Source organism: Bombus flavifrons, chromosome 11 (assembly GCF_040668555.2).
Source record: "Bombus flavifrons isolate JBK064 chromosome 11, iyBomFlav1_principal, whole genome shotgun sequence".
NCBI classification, from domain to species: domain Eukaryota; kingdom Metazoa; phylum Arthropoda; class Insecta; order Hymenoptera; family Apidae; genus Bombus; species Bombus flavifrons.
The window spans coordinates 11,135,134-11,155,435 of NC_138452.1; the positions used below are offsets into that span (position 1 = coordinate 11,135,134).

General features: G+C 36.3%; 3 protein-coding genes across 6 annotated transcripts in view; 2 read left to right on the plus strand and 1 right to left on the minus strand.

The window, feature by feature from the left end:
• The window catches only part of Nep2 (M13 family metallopeptidase neprilysin 2), a 38,357-nt gene extending 26,292 nt beyond the window's left edge, over nt 1–12,065 (plus strand). For 3 of the 4 annotated variants that reach the window (XM_069123533.1, XM_069123531.1, XM_069123534.1), the window contains 9 exons: nt 3,880–4,028; nt 6,752–6,889; nt 7,202–7,447; nt 7,672–7,883; nt 8,292–8,468; nt 8,556–9,050; nt 9,151–9,442; nt 9,541–9,791; nt 10,520–12,065. In XM_069123533.1, the coding sequence (XP_068979634.1) occupies nt 3,880–4,028; nt 6,752–6,889; nt 7,202–7,447; nt 7,672–7,883; nt 8,292–8,468; nt 8,556–9,050; nt 9,151–9,442; nt 9,541–9,791; nt 10,520–10,858 (2,299 nt within the window). In that variant the 3' untranslated portion in view covers nt 10,859–12,065. The remainder of the gene's footprint in view (nt 1–3,879; nt 4,029–6,751; nt 6,890–7,201; nt 7,448–7,671; nt 7,884–8,291; nt 8,469–8,555; nt 9,051–9,150; nt 9,443–9,540; nt 9,792–10,519) is intronic. The other variant, XM_069123532.1, reaches the window with a different exon arrangement.
• Nucleotides 12,066–12,243: 178 nt separating this feature from the next.
• On the minus strand, nt 12,244–14,068 carry eIF3g1 (eukaryotic translation initiation factor 3 subunit g1). The gene is made up of 3 exons (XM_069123544.1): nt 13,921–14,068; nt 13,113–13,570; nt 12,244–13,028 (listed from the first exon to the last, which is right to left on the minus strand). The coding sequence occupies exons 2-3, from the start codon at nt 13,555–13,557 to the stop codon at nt 12,616–12,618; spliced, it is 858 nt and encodes a 285-aa protein (XP_068979645.1). The 5' UTR covers nt 13,558–13,570; nt 13,921–14,068; the 3' UTR covers nt 12,244–12,615.
• Nucleotides 14,069–14,100: 32 nt separating this feature from the next.
• scaf6 (SR-related CTD associated factor 6) lies at nt 14,101–18,456 on the plus strand. Its single transcript, XM_069123535.1, has 8 exons — nt 14,101–14,263; nt 14,779–14,949; nt 15,552–16,218; nt 16,292–16,363; nt 16,570–16,966; nt 17,042–17,445; nt 17,534–17,899; nt 17,984–18,456. Exons 1-8 carry the CDS (start codon nt 14,245–14,247, stop codon nt 18,276–18,278), a joined length of 2,391 nt encoding a protein of 796 aa, XP_068979636.1. The 5' UTR covers nt 14,101–14,244; the 3' UTR covers nt 18,279–18,456.
• The last annotated feature ends 1,846 nt before the right edge of the window (nt 18,457–20,302 follow it).

Consider the following 20,302-nt stretch of genomic DNA (forward strand, 5'->3'; position numbering starts at 1 on the left):
CTGAAAAGTTAAATTCAAACGTTTTAATTGGCACGCAACGTTAAAAAGTAGAAAAAGAGAAAAATATCACAAGATAGAGCAGTGGTCAATTTTTTGTTATTAACCGAGTGTTAATGAAACTTTCATAAAATAGACATCGCGATAAGCTCATTGATGATTCGAATGGCAAAACACAGATTAGCAGGATCAACCTCGTTTGATAATATTTGCGTAAAGAGCGGATAAATTACATATTAATATTCCTTTTTACTAAAACGATTAAACGGTTATCGTGCAGTGTGAATAACCAGGAATTACATAATCGCGAGATTATGTCCATAAACTTTGTACAAACGACGTAAAGCTGTAACAACGTAAGTAACGTGAAGCTATATATTATACCTATGCGTGTAGAATATTTATTATTATGGGAACGTTCACCTATTTGCCCAATAACGTTATTACGTTTGCCATTTGAAAAGTTTACACGCTTTAAACGTTGCACTTAAATGCGGTATGTCAAACTTCTCTTCCGATACGAACAGAGTTAGCACGGTATTTAGCCATAATTCTTACAGCGGAAATTATAAAACGGTATTTATGGTTACTGCCTATGTATTTCTTTCCTACCTTGCTTTGCATAGGATGTTCTAATTGAAAGTACAGTTGAACCACCGCTATTTGAATTAATCATCATCTTCCAAATAACGAAGCTATAGATTACACGATAGATCATCGATATTGATTACTTTTGGAACATTCGTAGACAAAACAGTAGAATATTAGAACAGTAGATATTCGGATAACAGAGACTAACAGAGACGAAGTTTGAAATATTCTGCAATTTTATTTTATCTTCCATGATCGATATCTATACGATGTATCTAGCGAAACCAGAAATTGAAAAATCTTCGTCATCGTAGATAAGTATCGACGGGTTTTATGCTATTCTTCGCTTCGTCGCTAGTATTGGGAAATATCTAATTTTCTTACGCGACGACCAATAAGCTGAATAAGTTATACCAGTTAGCCTTGGGCCGTATTTTATCGATAAATGCCACTATATCGTCTACACCCATGATCGATCGAACAAATCTTTTCAACATGTACGTTACAACATTGTACGGCAAATGTACTTCCTACTGTTCAAATTTGTTACGTTTTGAAACACGTCGCGTTTAGATACGTTAAAAAATTTGATCCGGTTTTCGTTAGCATATATTACAATGTAATATATCGAATTTTAACGTAACAGCTAACAAAATAGAAATCCAATGAGAGGATAATATAATACAAACGACATTAAGTGGTTGAATGGAAGAAAAACAGAATCGCGGAGAAGCCGAACGAAATTACTGTAAATAATACAAAGATAAAAAATCACGTCTACGTATGTTGCTAACAATGAACGCATTTCGCTCGTTTAAGTAGTATTTGTACGAGCTGTTTCAGTTCACGCTTGGCAGCCAACTCGAGCTACTACTCGCTATCGAAAGGTAATCAGGTTCTGCGTAACGGTGATCTAGAAGAATATTGTGACTGGTTTCAACGTTCTACGCTCGTTCGTACTGCTGCAATTATTCGCGTAGAGTGTAGAATCTACGGGGAAAAGGATCGAACCGCTAGTTCTAGCGACACAGTCTGGCGAGCCGTGGTTTTATACCACGCGCGATAAAAAGATGACGCTTTATCGACTGCTTTCGGAATCCAGAATTATAAAGAAACGTTTTTACACGAAACTACTATGGTAGTAGTATCAGCAATAGTAATAGTAATAACAGTAGTAGTAGTATTTGTTTATTGCATGGACTTTCGTCTGTTATTATCTTAAAGTTGGACGAACATTTCGTGATAACTACACTTACCTCTAGTTTGCGTTACGCTTATTCACATATTATTTATTTACAATCAGTGCTCAGATCTACGTTACCATTGCTTATTAGCGATGAAAGAGATATACGATACACAGTGGTATAATATCAAGCGAAAAATTTGTACATTCCGATATTTATCTACCTTGTCAATTTTCTCGATCATTCCGATATTTATCTACCTTGTCAATTTTCTCGATTACCGTTTGATTTTGTTGAAAATGTTGAAAGAATAGCGTTACGATTAATTGTTACGCAGCTTACAAAGAACACGAATTGCGCAATACGATGTTGTGTCACGATGAATAATGATCTGTGTCTACGAGGTGACAATGCGGGTAAATGCAACAAAAGAAATCGATAATAACCATTATGTATATATCTTTTCGACGGAATCCTATTCTATCTTGAAACGTATTTCTGAAACTTTTATATCATCGTTGCTTTTTCCATGATCCTTCGCGTTATTATTATTAAATTTATTAACACTTTCGAGGTACTACTATCGCTTTATTCGCCTCACAGGCAGTAAATTAATTTTACTTCGTGAAAGTACAAGTATATATTTCACCGTGATTTATAAAAAGTGAAATGGGATTGAAAAAAAGGGGGATGTGTACACGGATGAGTCATAAAAGAGGGATAAACGCGTGTAAAGGTAATGTTTGAATCGTTTTTACAAAGTAACAAAAGTAATTATTGTGTTTTGCCCGCAGCAGTTCGTTCATGTAGGACGAGATCCAATGATTGCCGAGTAATAAATTGCGGCTTTGTAACTATTCATGAGAGGATTCGCAAGAATTCCATTTCTCATCCGCTTAATCTCCAAACTTACGTAAAGGATGGATATAATTGTAAAACTAATGCTTATATAATCGTCATTTAGAGACTTGTTTATTCTTTAAAAAAGAAGATATTGAATTTGAATTTGAATAGAATTGATTACAGCGACCAGATATTCTGTTTGGGTCTTACATTTTCATTTTTATTAAAATACGAATTTTTACTAAGCTTACAAAATACCTTGCGTCTTATTTCCTACGAAATCCTACGAAATATCGTATGTGTGAAAAAAATGCGATTTTCTTTCCAGCAGATTTTATTTACGACGAAACAGAAAGCTATTCCGGTTTCCCTATTTTCGAAACCATACCACCGCGAAACTATAAAAACGACGATCATCGACGCTCATGGAGTTCCATTTTCTCGAACTCTTTTCTTGTGAATCATAGTTTGCGGTTAATTCAACGTAGACTTCAAGGTTCGCGAAACCATTAACACGAAACTATACTCCGACGTATTTCCGTTAACAGCCGACTTTTATTACTCGCTGCTGTTTAGCAGAGCGAAGAAGATCGATCTTCGTGGATCATGTACGATCTACCAGTTCCTTCCAAGGACGTAAATACGCGAGGAGCGACATAAATCTTATTGATGGTCACGTGCCTGAACGGGTCTCGCGTTAAAATTCAAATTGCGTAAAACGAAATTCCCAAATATGTGGTAGAAATTGTTAATCTATGCCTAAATCTGTCATCGGTAGATTCTTAAAATAATTTGATGTAGAAATTTATGAATACGCGTTTTCTGAAGGTTCGCGTGATTTTTGATACGACGAATACAGACTCGTTTTCCTTTGCATTATATATTTTCTCCTACGTCGTTTCATTCCGATATCTTTGATAGCGGTTTTATATCTTCGATAATTCCAGTGTTAAAAATCTTGCCACATACCTCTTCCATCTTCTTATCGTTCGGTTAACATGTCTCTCTTTTTCGTATAAAAAGCGCGACATTATTGACGTTCAGATGAACAGTGCGATAGAAAGGGAGAAGGGAAATATTGACATCATCGTTTTTTATTTTCAATTGCGAAACTTTATTTACTGGCTTGTTAATTTCAAATCGCGTGAAACGCAAGTTTCTCGTGATAAAACAGGCCGATAATAATACAATGAAACGATCGCGAAGAGAAGCTTGTCGAAAGGAAAAAAAATACTCATTTCGACCATTCTATGTTTTGTTTCAGAAATCCAACGTGGTGGAAGAGGAGATCGACGTTGGAACGCGGGCTAACTGTGATAGCAGTTTGCGGAGTGCTTTTATGCATCGCGTTGGCTGTTGCACTTGGTGTTCTGGCTGCAAACACTGCGACCTGCGACCCGTCATCTAGAAACGGTAAGAATATCTGCAAATGCACAGTTTGACGATTTGCGAAAGATCTTGATCTATGCCTGAATCCACGATCTCGTACAAAGTGTATTCGATATCGAATACTCGTTCTCGATCGTGGTCGAAGCATGTTGAAAGTTTAATAAGAATCTCCATATTTTTCCCTGACTAATTGCACTCCTGTAGTTAGGTCGTATGACTTAAGTACACGCCTTAACGAGCTTATAAATGCCATAATAATTACTTTCAACGTGGATTCACGAAGATGACGAACCATTATTACACTTCCGCTGCAATTAAAACACTGTCTAACATCGTTTAATGGCTATCATTAACAATCGTTGAAACATCAATAGAGTCCTATGATTCGTATCGTGAATATCAGTTTTCGTCAAAATTGTGTAATTAGGATCTCAGAGTGATCGTCGCGTATCTCGAAACAACGAGGAAACGGAGAAACCGGTTGTCCGATGATAATCCGTAAATTGTTTCCGTCGCAACTCGTATTATGGCTTTTTAAATGATTTTAAGAAAAATCAGATAAATGTAAAAGTTTTGCCGGCTCGCGCATTGTCTTCCTCAATGGCGTTGCTTCTTTTTCTTTCTTTTTTTTCTTTTTATATAAATTGCGATGGACTTAAATAGAAATTAGTTCCACATAATAACTAGACTGCGCATTTTATCCGTTTCTTTCCTTGCAAATTCTTTTTCTGCCGTTTTAATTCGTTGAACCGATAAAAATTCGGAAGCGACAAGCTTCTCGATCTCTGGCACGAGGAAACGGTTTGATAACGGTTTCGTGGGTACGTCGAAAGAAAATATTAAAAAAGAATTTCAGTCGCGTGAAAGCTGACCAAACGGGCTTACAATCGAGTCGTCATAAATTTCATTGACAGCTAGTGTCACGTGCGACCTATTTTCTCACGTTGATTTATCCTTGCGAATCTACGCGCTTCTCTTCGTTTCTCGAAATATCATATTGTTGCATAAAACAAGTCGGTATATTAATATTCTTTTTTCCTTCGTTAAATTTCGTCGTCCTAGCCTTTGGAATCGTAGTAATTTAGTTTAAACTATCGATCAACTATTAAGAGAGTCTTAGTCGCCGTTACTAACCGTACCTGACGAATGTTTATATCGTGTTGTCGTTATGTAAAATCTATTTAGCCAAGGATATACGTATGTATTAATTAGTTTCGTTACCTTCTACAGGTGCGTTACGTAACTTACCCCATTTCTTTCCTAGTCCGACACATATCGAACGAAATACGTACCAACTGACCACGCGTATCATTGGGAATTCAAATGGCCAAATTTCGTACCATTGCTCGTAGATGACCAAGAGCGATCGATAAAAATACACGTAATGGATATTACGTAACGTTTAACATATCGGAACGTAGTGTGTACTAGATAAATCCTGAAATCAAACCGAAAAAACAGCACTCTCGTCTTACCCTTCTCTCGTCTACGAGATATTACGATCATATGAGTAAGTCGGACTTGCTCGTGCGATAATCGCGTAACTTTATACGGTATGGTGAATCCGTGAATACACATTTCCTCTTTCTTTCGTTATAACGATCAGCCGACGAAGGATATACCGTATCACGTCCGAAACGCGTTATTTAACGTATAAAGGTCGTGACGTCAATAAGAGCGTCCCGATTCTGACGCATCGAGGTAAGTGATCATTGTTTTGAGAGTTACTCAGCCGGGCCAGGTCGTGCTTTTCGGCGATCCACGCCCGCGAACTAAATAAGAAGCCCGGCTTTCCAATCTGTATATTTTCGATCGAGTATCGATCGACCACCCGCTGGCATCATTAAAGAAACAACCAAATATGAATCATCGGAATATTTTTACGGATCATCGGCAAACGATCATGTTTTAGGAACTAATCGTCGAGGCGATGGCGCCGATACAATGTTTCTTTTTCTTCTTCGCGAACGGTCATGAAGTCGATCGATGAGAATAAAACGATCGGTTTTACGATCCAGTCGGAGTATCTCGACTTTCGTAAATGTGTAAGCGTTCGAAGGCTAGTGCGAAGCCTTTTCTCGCGTCTCTATTTTCGCTTTCCTTAGAGGAACAACGATGCTTTTTAACGAGAAAGGGAACGAACGCCGAAGATGAACGTTGTTGCAGGCTTTTGAATGAATTCGCGTTGATTGATAGGGGAGGTGGTTGTACACGTTTGAATGGATCAATCGCTTAAGGTTGATTACTGCGATTACACTTTGAGCGGCATCGCATTGCACGTGTTTGCACGAAGGTTCATTCAAACTGTGAAGCGAATAGCGACTGGAACAATGTAGAGACACGCCACTGGTTACACGGTTTAACGGTTAGATTGCTTTACGTTCCTCGTTCTCGGACGAGCATATTTATTCTGCCACACCTTTTTATCATTCGAGATACTCTTCGAGACCGCTCTTTTAGCTACTCGTTACAGGTGGATACGATACGTGGCAAGTGCCTTCGTATCTTGCATTCGTCTTGAATGATTCTTCTCCTAGTGAAAAATAGGACTTTACGAATATATGATACAGCATTATGTAAATGCAATAAAAATAAAATGTAATAGTAGAAATTCGTAGTATGTTAGACGATAAGATTGCTTGTTATCACGGCTTAAAAAACGATCGGCACTAACAATCATTAACATCGTGGTCCTGCATTATTTTTGTGTTGCAACTGCACCTGCATCTGCGCCTGCACGAGAGTAGATCCTGTTAACTCAGAGGGATTACCATCCACAGCCGATGCCCTAAATGGATATCAACAGAATAAAGGCGTTCGTGTCATTGACAAAGGATCCAGCTGTGACGAGGACGTATGTTACACGAAAGAATGTATCCATACGGGTTAGTAAAAATTTGATCAACTTCGACAAAATTATTCGTCGCGATAAAACTTTTAGCCAACCCGGTCGACCAAGGTAACCGTAACAGGTAGCTTTTTAATTTTCAGGTAGCATCTTTTCAACTGAATTTTCATTTTTTTTTTTTTTTTAACATCTTTATGTTGAAATTTATATAAAGATCATAAATATCAAGGTTCCAAACGCTTGTAAAAGTTTTATCGTCGCGAATGTTCATTTCGGTTGTCTACCGCTGTACTGTTTCATCACGACACGAAAGTAATTTTACTAATAGCGCTAAATCGTGAAACTTTAGCCGCTAGATTGTTGAAGAACATGGATTCCGAGGTAGAACCGTGCGACGACTTTTACGATTTCGCTTGCGGTGGTTTTCTGAAGTCTACCATCATCCCGGATGACAAGACCAGCGTAAACACGTTCACTGAAATTAGCGACGAGCTGCAGAACCAGCTAAGAGCCAGTATCGAGGAGAAAAGTTCACCGGATGAACCGAAACCGTTCAGACTCGCCAAGAATTTATACAAGGCTTGCATGAACAAGAGTGAGTACATACATATGTACCTGGATTGGTTATCTCCTGCTTGCAATAAGCAAGTAAAATGTATGTGGAAAATGTTAAACGGTAATCGCAGGACGTATCTTAGTTAGGAGAAGAAACAAATAAGAACATAAAACGGATTGAGAAAATATGTGGTCGGGTGATTACGAAACTTTTTTAGTAGCTATTAAATAAGATACTGAGATTGGAAAATGTAATTATTTCAGCTGTCATCGAGCAGCAAGGTTTAGACCCTTTGCTCAACATTTTGCAAAAACTCGGTGGCTGGCCTGTGTTGGAAGGTGACCAGTGGAACGAAAATGAGTTTAACTGGAAGGAGTCGGTGTACAAATTCCGCGAGATGGGTTACTCTGTCGACTACTTTATAGATTTCAGTATCGGCGTTGATCTGAAAAACAGCACGAAACGAACAATCGACGTACGTATCAGAACGAATGTTCAATCTTTACGCGTGCCCGTAAAACTTTAATCTCTCGAGCCAACGTGAAATCGTTCTCAAATAGAGTTACATCGACGAAACGTAGAAGTCAAACGCGCGAATTGTTCGTGTAAATTTAACTTTCCTTAAAGATTGTACCATTTAGCGGAATTTTACAATGGTAATTATTGATTACAAATTCAAATTACATTTACAATTATAATTCAATATTTATCTAAGTTTAAACGCGTTTCTTGCTCATTATGATTTTGTTTGCCAAATGAATAGATGATTCGTAATTTGCTTGCCGAAGTAACGATCATATCAATGTCGCAACTCAGTTCAGTACGAAATTTAATATTTAAGAATCTTTTTTCCATGGAATTTGAAAATGTTCTTTTCTTGCAGTTGGATCAAGCAGCCCTTGGACTATCGCGTGAATATTTATCCAAAGGTTTCGACGATAAAATCGTGCAAGCCTACTACAGCTACATGGTTGATATCGCGGTAATTCTTGGAGCAAATAAAACCGATGCAAAAACTGAATTGAAGGAGTCGTTGGAATTCGAGATGAAACTTGCCAATGTATGTTAGTTATTAAATCAAATCGTATGATAATATACAAAACAACACGCAATGAATAACGAGTCGAATATAACGCTGATTCTGCAGATTTCTTTGCCGAATGAGAAACGTCGCAACGCTACTCTGCTCTACAACCCCATGACGATACGAGAGTTATCCAAGACCTATTCCAGTATCCCGTGGAAGGAATACTTCAACACTCTTCTGGCGACTAGTGCTCAAGTAGACGAAGAGGAAGTCGTGATCGTTAGCGTCCCAAATTACATCACAAGCTTGGAAAAATTATTAGCCACCACACCGAAAAGAGTACAAGCTAACTATGTGATGTGGAGAGCAGCCGCGTCTTCTGTAAGCTATCTCACGGACGAAATTCGGAAGAGACAACTGCAATATTCCACGGCGTTAAGCGGAAAAACGGAGAGAGAACCCAGATGGAAGGAGTGCATCGATACAGTTTCCAGTAGCTTGGCCATAAGCGTCGGTGCGATGTACGTTAGGAAATACTTCAAAGAGGATGCCAAGAAAAACGCTGTAGACATGGTGGCTGATATTAGGCAAGAATTCACTAAGATACTCAAAAAGGTATGTTTGTTTCAGATGAGAAGACTTATCGCTTCCACCTACAGTACCACGGTGAATGCTTCCAAATTTTTCAATTTAAAGATAATTCGACGTTCTTTAGGTTGATTGGATGGACGAAGAAACGAGAAAGAGTGCTCTGAACAAAGCAGCCAGTATGTCCAGTCACATCGCCTACCCCGACGAATTACTGGACGACAAGAAACTGGAGAAATTTTACGAGAAACTGGAATTAACGACGGATAATTACCTGGAAGGTATCTTAAATCTGACTTTATTCGGGGTCGAGTATTCTTTCAGTAAACTGAGAAAACCTGTGAACAAGACCGACTGGGTAACTCACGGAAGACCCGCCATCGTTAATGCTTTTTATTCATCCATCGAGAATAGTATACGTGAGTATCGTTTTATAAAAGTGAATGGAATGATAATTTCGTAATAAATCGTTGACTGATACCAAAGAGACGATAACATTTGTATAATGCTTTTGCAGAATTCCCCGCTGGTATCTTGCAAGGTGCTTTCTTTAGTAACGATCGACCAAGGTACATGAATTATGGCGCTATCGGTTTCGTTATTGGCCACGAAATAACGCATGGCTTCGATGATCAGGGCAGGCAATTCGATAAAAACGGAAATCTGGTCGACTGGTGGGCACCACAAACAAAAGAAAAGTATCTGGAGAAAGCAGAGTGTATTATTCACCAATACGGCAACTATACCGTGGAAGATGTTAACTTGAACGTAATGATCTACTTTTATTATACGCTGTCTTGTTTCTTCCTCATTCTCAATTGTCCACGATCATTTGCGTCAACCGATATAAATATTTGTTTAATACGGATTCTAATTTTAGGGGTATTGAGGAATGTCAGTCTCTTTATTCTATACATTACTTTACGTAAACTTTATCGAGCTCTTACGATGCAAATAACGCTCATCGATGATGTTCGTCGATGATATTCAAATATCGAATTTTTTCTCACAGAGGTCAAACTCGTGCATAATACGCACTTGTGAATCAAACGTTAGATAACAGCTGGTATAGACACGAAATTTGGCTTGGTAGACTAGTTATTTTAACGTAGAATAATGTTTCTTAAACAACGAACATGTTCTTGACAGTTTTATTTTGTAATAATACGCAACTTTTTTGCCCGCTAAGGTTTATTGAAACTAGGCATATACAGATATAAATATTGATGACGTTCTTTCGTTTCCTCCTTTTTTAGTATCAATTTCGCGAGCTCGCTGTTTTTTAGATAGACGATGAAACATCATAATTTATAAATCTTTCGTTTAAAGATTTGAAGGCATGTATAATAACGCTATAGAAATTTAAATGCAACGTTATATTTCTTCCTCCTTCTCTTACTTTCATTCGTTTAAAAAATAATGCATGTCTTAAATATTCATCCAGAAAGAAGGAAATATAGACATATAAAAAAGAATCGCTTCGTTTCCTGTTACAGTTAAATGGTATCAACACTCAAGGTGAGAATATCGCCGACAACGGAGGAATAAAAGAAGCCTATTTAGCATATCAAGAATGGGTACAGAGAAATCATGCGGAGCCAAAATTACCAGGACTCCCTTATAGTCCTGAACAATTGTTCTGGATCAGTGCAGCGAACACTTGGTGTAGTAAGTACAGGCCAGAAGCGATGAAACTTCGCATTACCACTGGTTTCCACAGCCCTGGTAAATTCCGTGTTCTGGGGCCACTTTCCAACATGGAGGAGTTCTCGAAGGATTTCAACTGCCCCCTTGGCTCGAAGATGAATCCCAAAAAGAAATGCGCTGTTTGGTAAAGATCAATACAGTGCAAGAACAATGAGATAGCAGAAGTTATAGCTAATCGACAGCGATGAAATTTGTTCTTCAAAATGTTAAAGAAGAAATGATTCGTGTCTGAAACAGCTTTCCTCTGGAAGTTTCGTTAGAATTGACAATCTGGTTCAGTCAGCGGAAACTGTTAGAAATAAAATTTGCGTGTAGCTCGGCGGATCATCGTAAATCATGATGGGATCTGCTTAAGGAATAAAAGTGAAGGTGCTTCAGTAGCAGTGGAACTGATGAAATTCAATTTAGAGGCACGATCGTGCTCGAGAAAGATCTCACTAAAGATGCCCAAAGAGATCCTCGTTCATAAATTGACTTGAATTACATGGTTACACAGTGCATGTTACTAACATTGTTCGCTAATATATAAGTCCTTTTTTATGAGAGAGACGTCCGAGTTCCGATTAGTATTGTAAATAAAGAAACCAGCGAGAAACGAGGCAGCGCGTCATGATGATTTGAAATTTTCTGTAATTGCATTCTGGGAAATCGGATAAGCGGGTGTTGTAGGTTCTGAAATATTGAAGAAAAATGGAACGAAAATGGACACGTTTAAACTGTGATGATTTTATAGGAAACGACAATAAAATAGTGAAAACGGTCTTTCGATTAAAACTGTAGGATGACGCGCAAACAAAAAAATATATATATAATTGTATTGTTAATTATATTTTCAAATGACATTGTTTTACTGATATATATATATATTTATATATATATATATATTATTAATATATATATTTATATATATGTATATATTAAACGATGAAGTTAATACGTGCTTTTTTGCTATCTGTATGATATTCATTAGGCTCCGTTGAGCAGCGTAAGGTTGTTCATTAGAGTTACCATTTCAAAGTACTTAGACAATGTAGTATTAATCGTAGTTTTTAACGTACAGGTGATGAATAAACACCTGTGTGATTACTTTTGTACTATTTTACTTTTTTTTTTGCATCTATGTATCACATAAGCGTTTATTTGTATCGTAATTTCTTTGTTTCTCGATTTCAATCACAACATTACCGCGTGAGGATCTAACACTTAGAGCCAGCGATACTACTTATATTTATTATAATATCATATTATTTTAAGTTTAAACAGTTTAAATGTATTCAGTTTAGGTTTAAATGTATCCAATGTATTTTTGTTGAATATAAAATTTTTAGAAAAATATCGAAGAGAAGATTTCATCTTAAATTTGACAATAGAATTGAATACGAATTTCTTTTTATATGTTATACATTGCAAAAATGTATACATTTTTTAGTTATATTATACAATTCCTTGAATAAAATAAAATCATAAAATACCTGACATAGGAATTGTTAACATCCAATAAATACGCTCCAAGTTTTATGGCATATTATTTATTTTTGATCAAAAAAGAGATAAGAATACAAATTACATTTTAATTGATACATCATTTTTTAAAGTAACGAATACAAGAACTTCATGTTCGAATGAATTGAAAATGATAATAAATTGTGACACCAGGAAGCAGAGTTACCATTTCGTAGTTGATTGCATATAATTTAAATTACATTAATAAACTATGAACATTGTTATGAATATATTTGCTACGCCAATTTTTATTTTTATGCATTAAAATTTAAAATGAAAAGTATTGTACTCTGCTCCTGGTGTCACAATTAAACATTTGCATATCATTTATATTTTTACGCGGTGCGTAATCCAAGTAACGAAACTCGAATTTTCATTTAACTCAATTACTTTGCTGCTGCGGTTTTGACCAGTCTACATTCAAGATAAGGTGATCGTAACCATACCCATTAAGCGTAGCAATAGCTTTTGCTGCTTCCACTCTATATTTGAAATGCACGTATGCAAATCCTTTGCAAAGATTAGTTTGTTTGTCCTTTGCAAGATAAAATTTAAGAACAGATCCAAATGGCTTGACAAGTTCATCCAAATCTGCATCTGTAGTACTTTCTGATAAATTGGAAATACGAATAGCAGTAGTATCGTCACGTCTTTGCATCTGCATAGAATCTCCTCGTTTACTGCCTCCATCGCGCATACCAGGTGGTATGTATTTACTGCCCTGAGGTTTCAATTCTGTCATTGCTCCAGGAGCACTAGTATTAATAAGTGGCTTTTTATCATCAGGCACTTTACCTGCAAATTAAATCACATATTCCATAGAATTATATAATCTTAAATGTTTCTTTCCAAAAATTAATTTATCATAATGAAACATACCTCCAGCAAGGACAGTGTCTTTGTAAGGGCATTTGGAAGTCCAATGGTCTCCATTACAATTACGACATTTAACTACACCTTTATCTCCCATACTCTTCAACTTGTCAAGGCTATCTTCTTCAACCTTATTTTCCTCTTCTTTACTAGAAATGAATTGCATGAAGACATCTTCACCTCCAACTGTAGTAGCAGGATTAGGTCCAGGTCGGTCATCCGCAGAGTCTCCGAATTTTGCCCAATTTTTACGGGCGGCAATTGTCTTTGAAACAACACGTCTCTCGATCTTATATGTTCGAACTACCTTGACCTTTTTGTTATCTTGATTGTACTTGTATTCAGTGAGGATTTTAAACCCATTTTCATAAGTCTCTGAAGGCGGAGGCAACGCTCCTCCCTCTTCTTCTACTTCATCTGCCCAGCTGGATTTTACTTCTGCTACAGGCATTCCCGTAATTTACCTGATACAAACAAATATTACTATTAATGATATTTTCAAATTATTCAATAATAGATGAAAAATATAAAATTAAACTGCTTTGAATAGGTGACAGACGTGACGCAATAGGTTAAGTAGCAACATTAGTAAATGAAACGATATTGATAATATTAAAACTGTTTAACTACAATAGGCAACAAATAATTAAAACGTAACAAAGTAAGCGTCACATAAAAGGAATTTACAATATTGTATTTTCTAATATAGTGAACACATTATGAGAAAAGACACGTTTACGTTAGAAAATTGTAAAAATAATGTGGCGGTAGAAACTTGATCTTTTGATGAAAATATATTAGTGTAAATATTTACCGTTCAAAGTTATTGCACAAGGAATCGATGTGAACACAACTATTATAGAAAATTGACAGAAAGCAAACCCTACGAAACGTAAATGAAAATGAGCCGAAATGGAGAACTTTCCGCGTGTGATAAATTGGCGTGTCAGCCGCTCTAGTGGTGGTTTTTTGAAACATGAATACTCGAGTATTAATGGCGACGTCTAGCGTTGTCGTGTTCATTGTGAAAAAATAATGTTTTCCGGAGCCGTACCACAATCGTGTACGGAAAAGTGTTAACGAAAGTAATAACAAACGTGATCGAATTCGGTGTAAAAGTAAAAGAGTAATCGTGATAATGGACCAGGCACCTGCAGGTAAGAAAAGAATGTTGTGATTTGGTGATTTGGCCAAGCGCGGTCTTGCACATTCCCACTCCGGGCGAGCATATTAACGTTCCATCTTTTTTATTAACCGTAATGTCTATGATCTATCATTTTAGCATTTTAGTTAGTCAGAATTGGGGATTTGTGAGTTTCCATGCAATGGAAATAATGAAATACGTTTAAAAAAGACAAAATGTAGATTCTAAATAGTAGGTTATGTAAACCTGTGCAACGTATTAGGCTACCATTAAAAAGCAATTCACTCGACGAATTAAATTATCCTCAGGCAAATCTCCGTAGATACGTTCACAAAGTGATAAATTTCAAAACAGATTCAATATTTCAGGTTACGATGGGCTGATTTAGGACTGCATACTTTAAAAAAATAAGAGATCCTATTTCAGTACTGTATTTAAATATTGCCATTTATATTGTAATATTTGTATAAATAATTCATTATTGTTAGGTTATTGTACTAATTCTGTTTATTTTGGTATAATACCCAGATACAGAGTTACGGAACATCATAGACAAACTGGCTCAGTTTGTGGCTCGCAATGGACCGGAGTTTGAGCAGATGACGAAAAACAAGCAGAAGGACAACCCAAAATTTGGTTTCCTGTTTGGTGGAGAGCACTTCAACTACTATCAATACAAAGTGACTACAGAGCAAGCCAGTAAGTGGGATACAGCCCCTTAACAGCTACAACAATTGAGAAGCATAATGGCCATGCTTTATTCAACGAACAAGGAATGACTTTGAAAAAGAGATACGGGTGAAAGGGTCTGAATTCGTCATAGTGAACATACAAAACTATTATTCATCGAATATGAGCACTTCGTTTCAAGATTTTGGGATTGCTATTTATTAAGCAGAATGCTTTAGCTAAAGACATATTCTATTTCTTGGCAATGGTGATTTTAAGAAGATGTAGTTTTAAGATTCTTAATGGAGCTTGTCTAATACGGACTACGTTGTTGATATATTGCTTCAATCTATGTGGGAACTGCAACCCACTATAATACCCTGTAATACCCTAGTACTGTAAAAAAAAAGTAAAAAATACATGTATATATATAATATATAAAACAGGGAAAGAATATAGTGCTCCCAAAAGACTTACCGAATTTTCGATATAATTCTCTAATAAATGCCAAGAATTTTATTATGCACTGGTAGAAGATAAGACTCAACAGAAATTGGACTATTTGTATACTTTTTCAATATCCATTGAAGGAATCAAACATCTTACAATAATCCACCGTCATTCGTTTACAGTTTTAAAGCAAAAAGGAATAAATCCAATGCAAAATGCAGACCCACGTTTAAACGTTTCGCAGCAGCAGCAGCAAACAGCCGCTACCGTCGCGCAGCCACTGAATAACGTCAATCTTGCACCTGGCCTAAATACTCAGAACAATGGATTAAATCCAGTTGTGGGAATTGGACCAGTGGGAAATCAAGGTGGTCCAGTTATACCTGGAGTACTAGGACAAATTGGAGGGCCAGGAAATGCAGGACCACCAATTGGACCAGTCCCTGGTGCTATGGGAGGTGTGAATCCATCTATTGGTGGTGTTACTCAACCGGTTAACATTGGCGGACCTCCTGGATGGCTTCAAAATGAGTTAGCAAATCTTCAGTCACAGCAGACAACGCTACAGGAACAAGTTAGACAATCAGAACAAAATCTGGCTGCGCAACATGCTGCATTGATGGCGCAACAACAAGGAAGGGTTGAGGATGCTGTGAGACAAGCTCAAGAAACAGCTTTACAAAACAGTGCACAAAGCACAAACACAGACCTTGCTGCATTTGATGCGGTATTACAGCCTATCATTGATAGTTGCACAAAAGATAGCATAAGTGCAGGGAAAGCCTGGATACTTCAAAATTCTATTACTCCGCAAAGTAATCAGGTCGTTGCGGATCATTTGCTGAAAAAGTATGTTATATTTGACTTTAGCCATATATCATTAACAGTAATAAATCAATTAATTTTTTATTGTTTCTTTCAGAGTCATTCAGGCAACCAATTTTAGTCATAAACTCCATATTATCTACCTGGTCAACGATGTCCTACATCATTGGTAAGTATGATATTTGTTTGGAAAAACAGTAACAGATCTTATATCTTAAAACATTTGTAAAAAATTTGAATTAAATTACATTATCTAATTAAGTGTGAATGGAAAATTTAACACTTCAATTTCAGTATAAATATAATATTTATAATAAAGTTTGATAACTTTCATACAAATAGTTGTGCACGATATTTAATTTTAAACTTCTTTAGTGCAAGAAAAAAATCTATGGATCTTCGCAAGGCGATGGAAAGTGTTGTTGTTCCCATGTTCTGTAACACTTCATTAGCTGCATCAGAAGAACAACTTAATAAATTAAATAAGCTATTAAGTTTATGGGAGTCAAAAAATAATTACTTTGATGAAGGAATTATAGATAAATTGAAACAGCCAAGCACATCTTGGTCTGAATATCAGGCTAACTTGGTTGAACAACATGCCAGCGCAATTACACCGATTACTACATCAACGAAACAAACCTTTGATAATTATCAAGCACAACATCAAGCGTTTGTTACACATGCTTTGAGACAAATTCAAAATATTGAGCAACAAAAGATCGCAATTGATCAACAATTAAAAGCTCCTCCTCCGCCACCACCGCAATTGGTAAGTTGATCTTCTTTCCTGTATGTATTATGTATATGTATTCGACAAACGATAATAGAAATTCATACTTTACAGAACCAACAAAATATGTCTCTGCCACCTAGTCATTCCGGTCCTCCCGCTCCAATAAGCACAGATGTAAATTTTAGTCAACCGCCACCTGGATGGGGTGTACCACCCGGGAATGAACCTCCACCGTTTTCAAATGTTCCATTGCCAGATTTTTCAAAACCACCGCCTGGATTTGGCCCCCCACCTGTTATACACGAGCCCTCTGTCGAAGATTTAATGCCCAGTATGCCTTATTACGAACTTCCTGCTGGCTTGATGGTACCTCTAATCAAATTAGAAGATGCCGAATATAAACCTTTGGATCCAGAAGCCATTAGGCTTCCACCACCTGCTCCTCCAAGTGAACGACTAGTAGCGGCTGTAGAAGCATTCTATGCGCCACCGAACCATGATTCTCCACGGGACAGGTAAAGGCATATAATGCAAATTATACACAAACTAATTATGCTTGAAATATCGAGTGAAGTTTTTAATTGTAATATCTACATATTATAGCGATGGGTGGGAAAAATTAGGTTTATACGAGTATTATAAAGCAAAGAATGCCGCGCGTAAGCGTAAAGAAGAAGATATAGCAGCTGGTATAAGACAAAAATCAAAATCGCCGTCACCAATTCTAAGGCCAAGATCCAAAAGTCCTAGTCCACCAAAGAAACGATATCGAAGTAAATCGCGAAGTAGATCACGCTCAAGATCTAGAGGTAGAAGCAGATCTAGATCTCCTGCTGCTAATCATAGACGTAACAGTCGAAATAGCAATCATAATAACAGAAGCAGAAGGAGGAGAAATAGCAACAAGGATCGAAGTCCTGATAGGAGAATGGACAGGCAAGATCGAAGTCCAACTCCACCCAGTTTCCTGTAAGTATTAGTACTTAGTATAAAAAGATATCATATGTATATATATATATATATATCTGATTTTTACGAATGAATTCCTTTCAGCGGATCAACCTACAGTAAAGCTCCTCAAGAAATTAGTCTCGATGAGAGTAACAAGGGTCATCAGTTGCTTAAAAAAATGGGTTGGGGCGGTGCGGGACTTGGTGCCAATGAACAGGGTATTGAAGCTCCAATATCGGGGGGTGAAATTAGGGATAAAAACGATCAATATAAAGGCGTCGGTATTAATTTAAATGATCCATACGAGAACTTTAGAAAGAGTAAGGGACAAGCATTCATAACTAGAATGAAAGCAAGAGCGGAAGAACGTGCCGAAGAAAGAGGTGAACGGGACTGAATCTAATCAGGATAAATAATTAATTTGTCTATAATCTTTTCGGTGAAATATAATTATCGCATGCAGTATGAATTCGCATGCTCTCACAACCGTAGTCGACACAAATTTCCAACGATCAATGTTCTACAATCCTACAATGTAACTTGTGTAATGATTTATTTTAATCTTTTTATTTTTTTCAATCTCTATTAGGATAATCAACGTTTTATATTCATTCTCTTATTTCATTGTATAAACGTTATAGGATAATTGTTTATTATTGAAATTACAAAGTTACAACGTACATTTATACATATGTTATAGAATTGTATATTCTTGTTATAAGTAACAATCAATTATTTTATATTTTTAATTCAAAGAAACAGAGAAAGTGCATTGACTGAATATTGTGTCGATCATTCGTGGGCGCAAATCATTTATCTGTATATTTCCAATTGAAAAAAATACTACGAGTGAATGATGAAAAATATGAACAATTGTTTATAAACTTAATTGCTTGTCAGTTTATAAATAAGACAAGAGTTACGAAAGTTTGCTGTTACACCTGCAGTGACTGTTACATACTAAATTCAATTTTCATAGTGCATAACGCAAAAAGAAAAAATATAATTTTATGTATCTTTTGTACATTATGTACAAAACCATTCGATTTTCGGCAAGGTTACCGTTAATAATAATAGATGGTTTGTCTATCGATAATTGGAGATATCTTGATGAAAATAATAACCAAGTACACCAAAAGGATCGATTAATCAATATTGACCAATCGCACGATTTATGTTCATCGCGAACATGACATGCAAGATTACATATTATGTAATTGTATTCTGCACGGCAAAAAAATTCATTCTGTTTCCATATGAAACGATAAATTAATTCGCTGAATGTCTATATAAGAGAATAAGAGAATATCGTGCACTTATCATCTCCACGTGAAAAAAAAAATATATGAAACTAAAAAAGTACTTGTATTTAGTAAGTTAATAAATGATTATATTCGATACATAAGATAAAATCGAGGAATAAGCATTCTATGTTTAAACATAATGGTAGAAGAAAAGAATTGTAGAAAGAACGAACGAAAGAGAGGAAAAATGTTCTTAATTAGAGTTAGCACGTCCTCGAGGCGTGCTATTGACGTATACTCGTACAAACTCTGCAGAAAATCATCGTAGATGTTGTTAAAGAAAATTAATTTAATCGGTTCAAAGATATTCCAGAATAATAATGTTCTTAGACTTTTTATACTGGTAGATTTATCATCAGCTGTCACGTGCACGCGGATTCAAAGAAAAATAAAAAGATCTCGATAACTGGCTAGGAACAGCCGACATCCGATGGCATTGTTAATCGTCAGTTGCCTTCTTGAACTCCCCTAGTGGGAGTCGATATTGGAACCGAATACATAAATCCAACGTCAAACCGGTTTCACAGCGATAACAGTCAGAAGCCACACACTTGGTAAACAACCAAACAACGCCGGAAAGATGTGTGCGTTTTCCTATAGCTATCCTATAACTTCACTCTCATTTTAGTATTCTTTTTACATATATCACGTGATATATTTTTATTGAACGAAATCTATACGAAAGAAATGTAACAAAATGTTTACGTCGTAATTGATTTCAAAGTATCAACCAAGAATTTGGTGTTTGTAAATTTGGAAAGGTCATTTAATGTCTATTGAGCATCTTAATTTCTATTCGGTATTTCTTTTTCTTTTTGTCATAAATATTGTGTATCATGACAGTCGTAATATCGTTCGATAATATTTGTCGAAAGTCCCAAAGATAAGTAATTTGGTTCCCAAAGATCGTAAACATTAAATTCGACGATGATTCTGCAGTATTAACGGCCTCCTTGGAAGTCAATTTCGTCGAAGGCAAAGGTCGATGATAAAATGCAACACTTAAAACAATAGAAAGAAAAAATGCAGGATGGAATTAATAAATGGAAAAATATAGTTTGTGGGAGAATATTTTTTTCTGAACAATTTATATAATATAGCATCATTGTATCGGTCT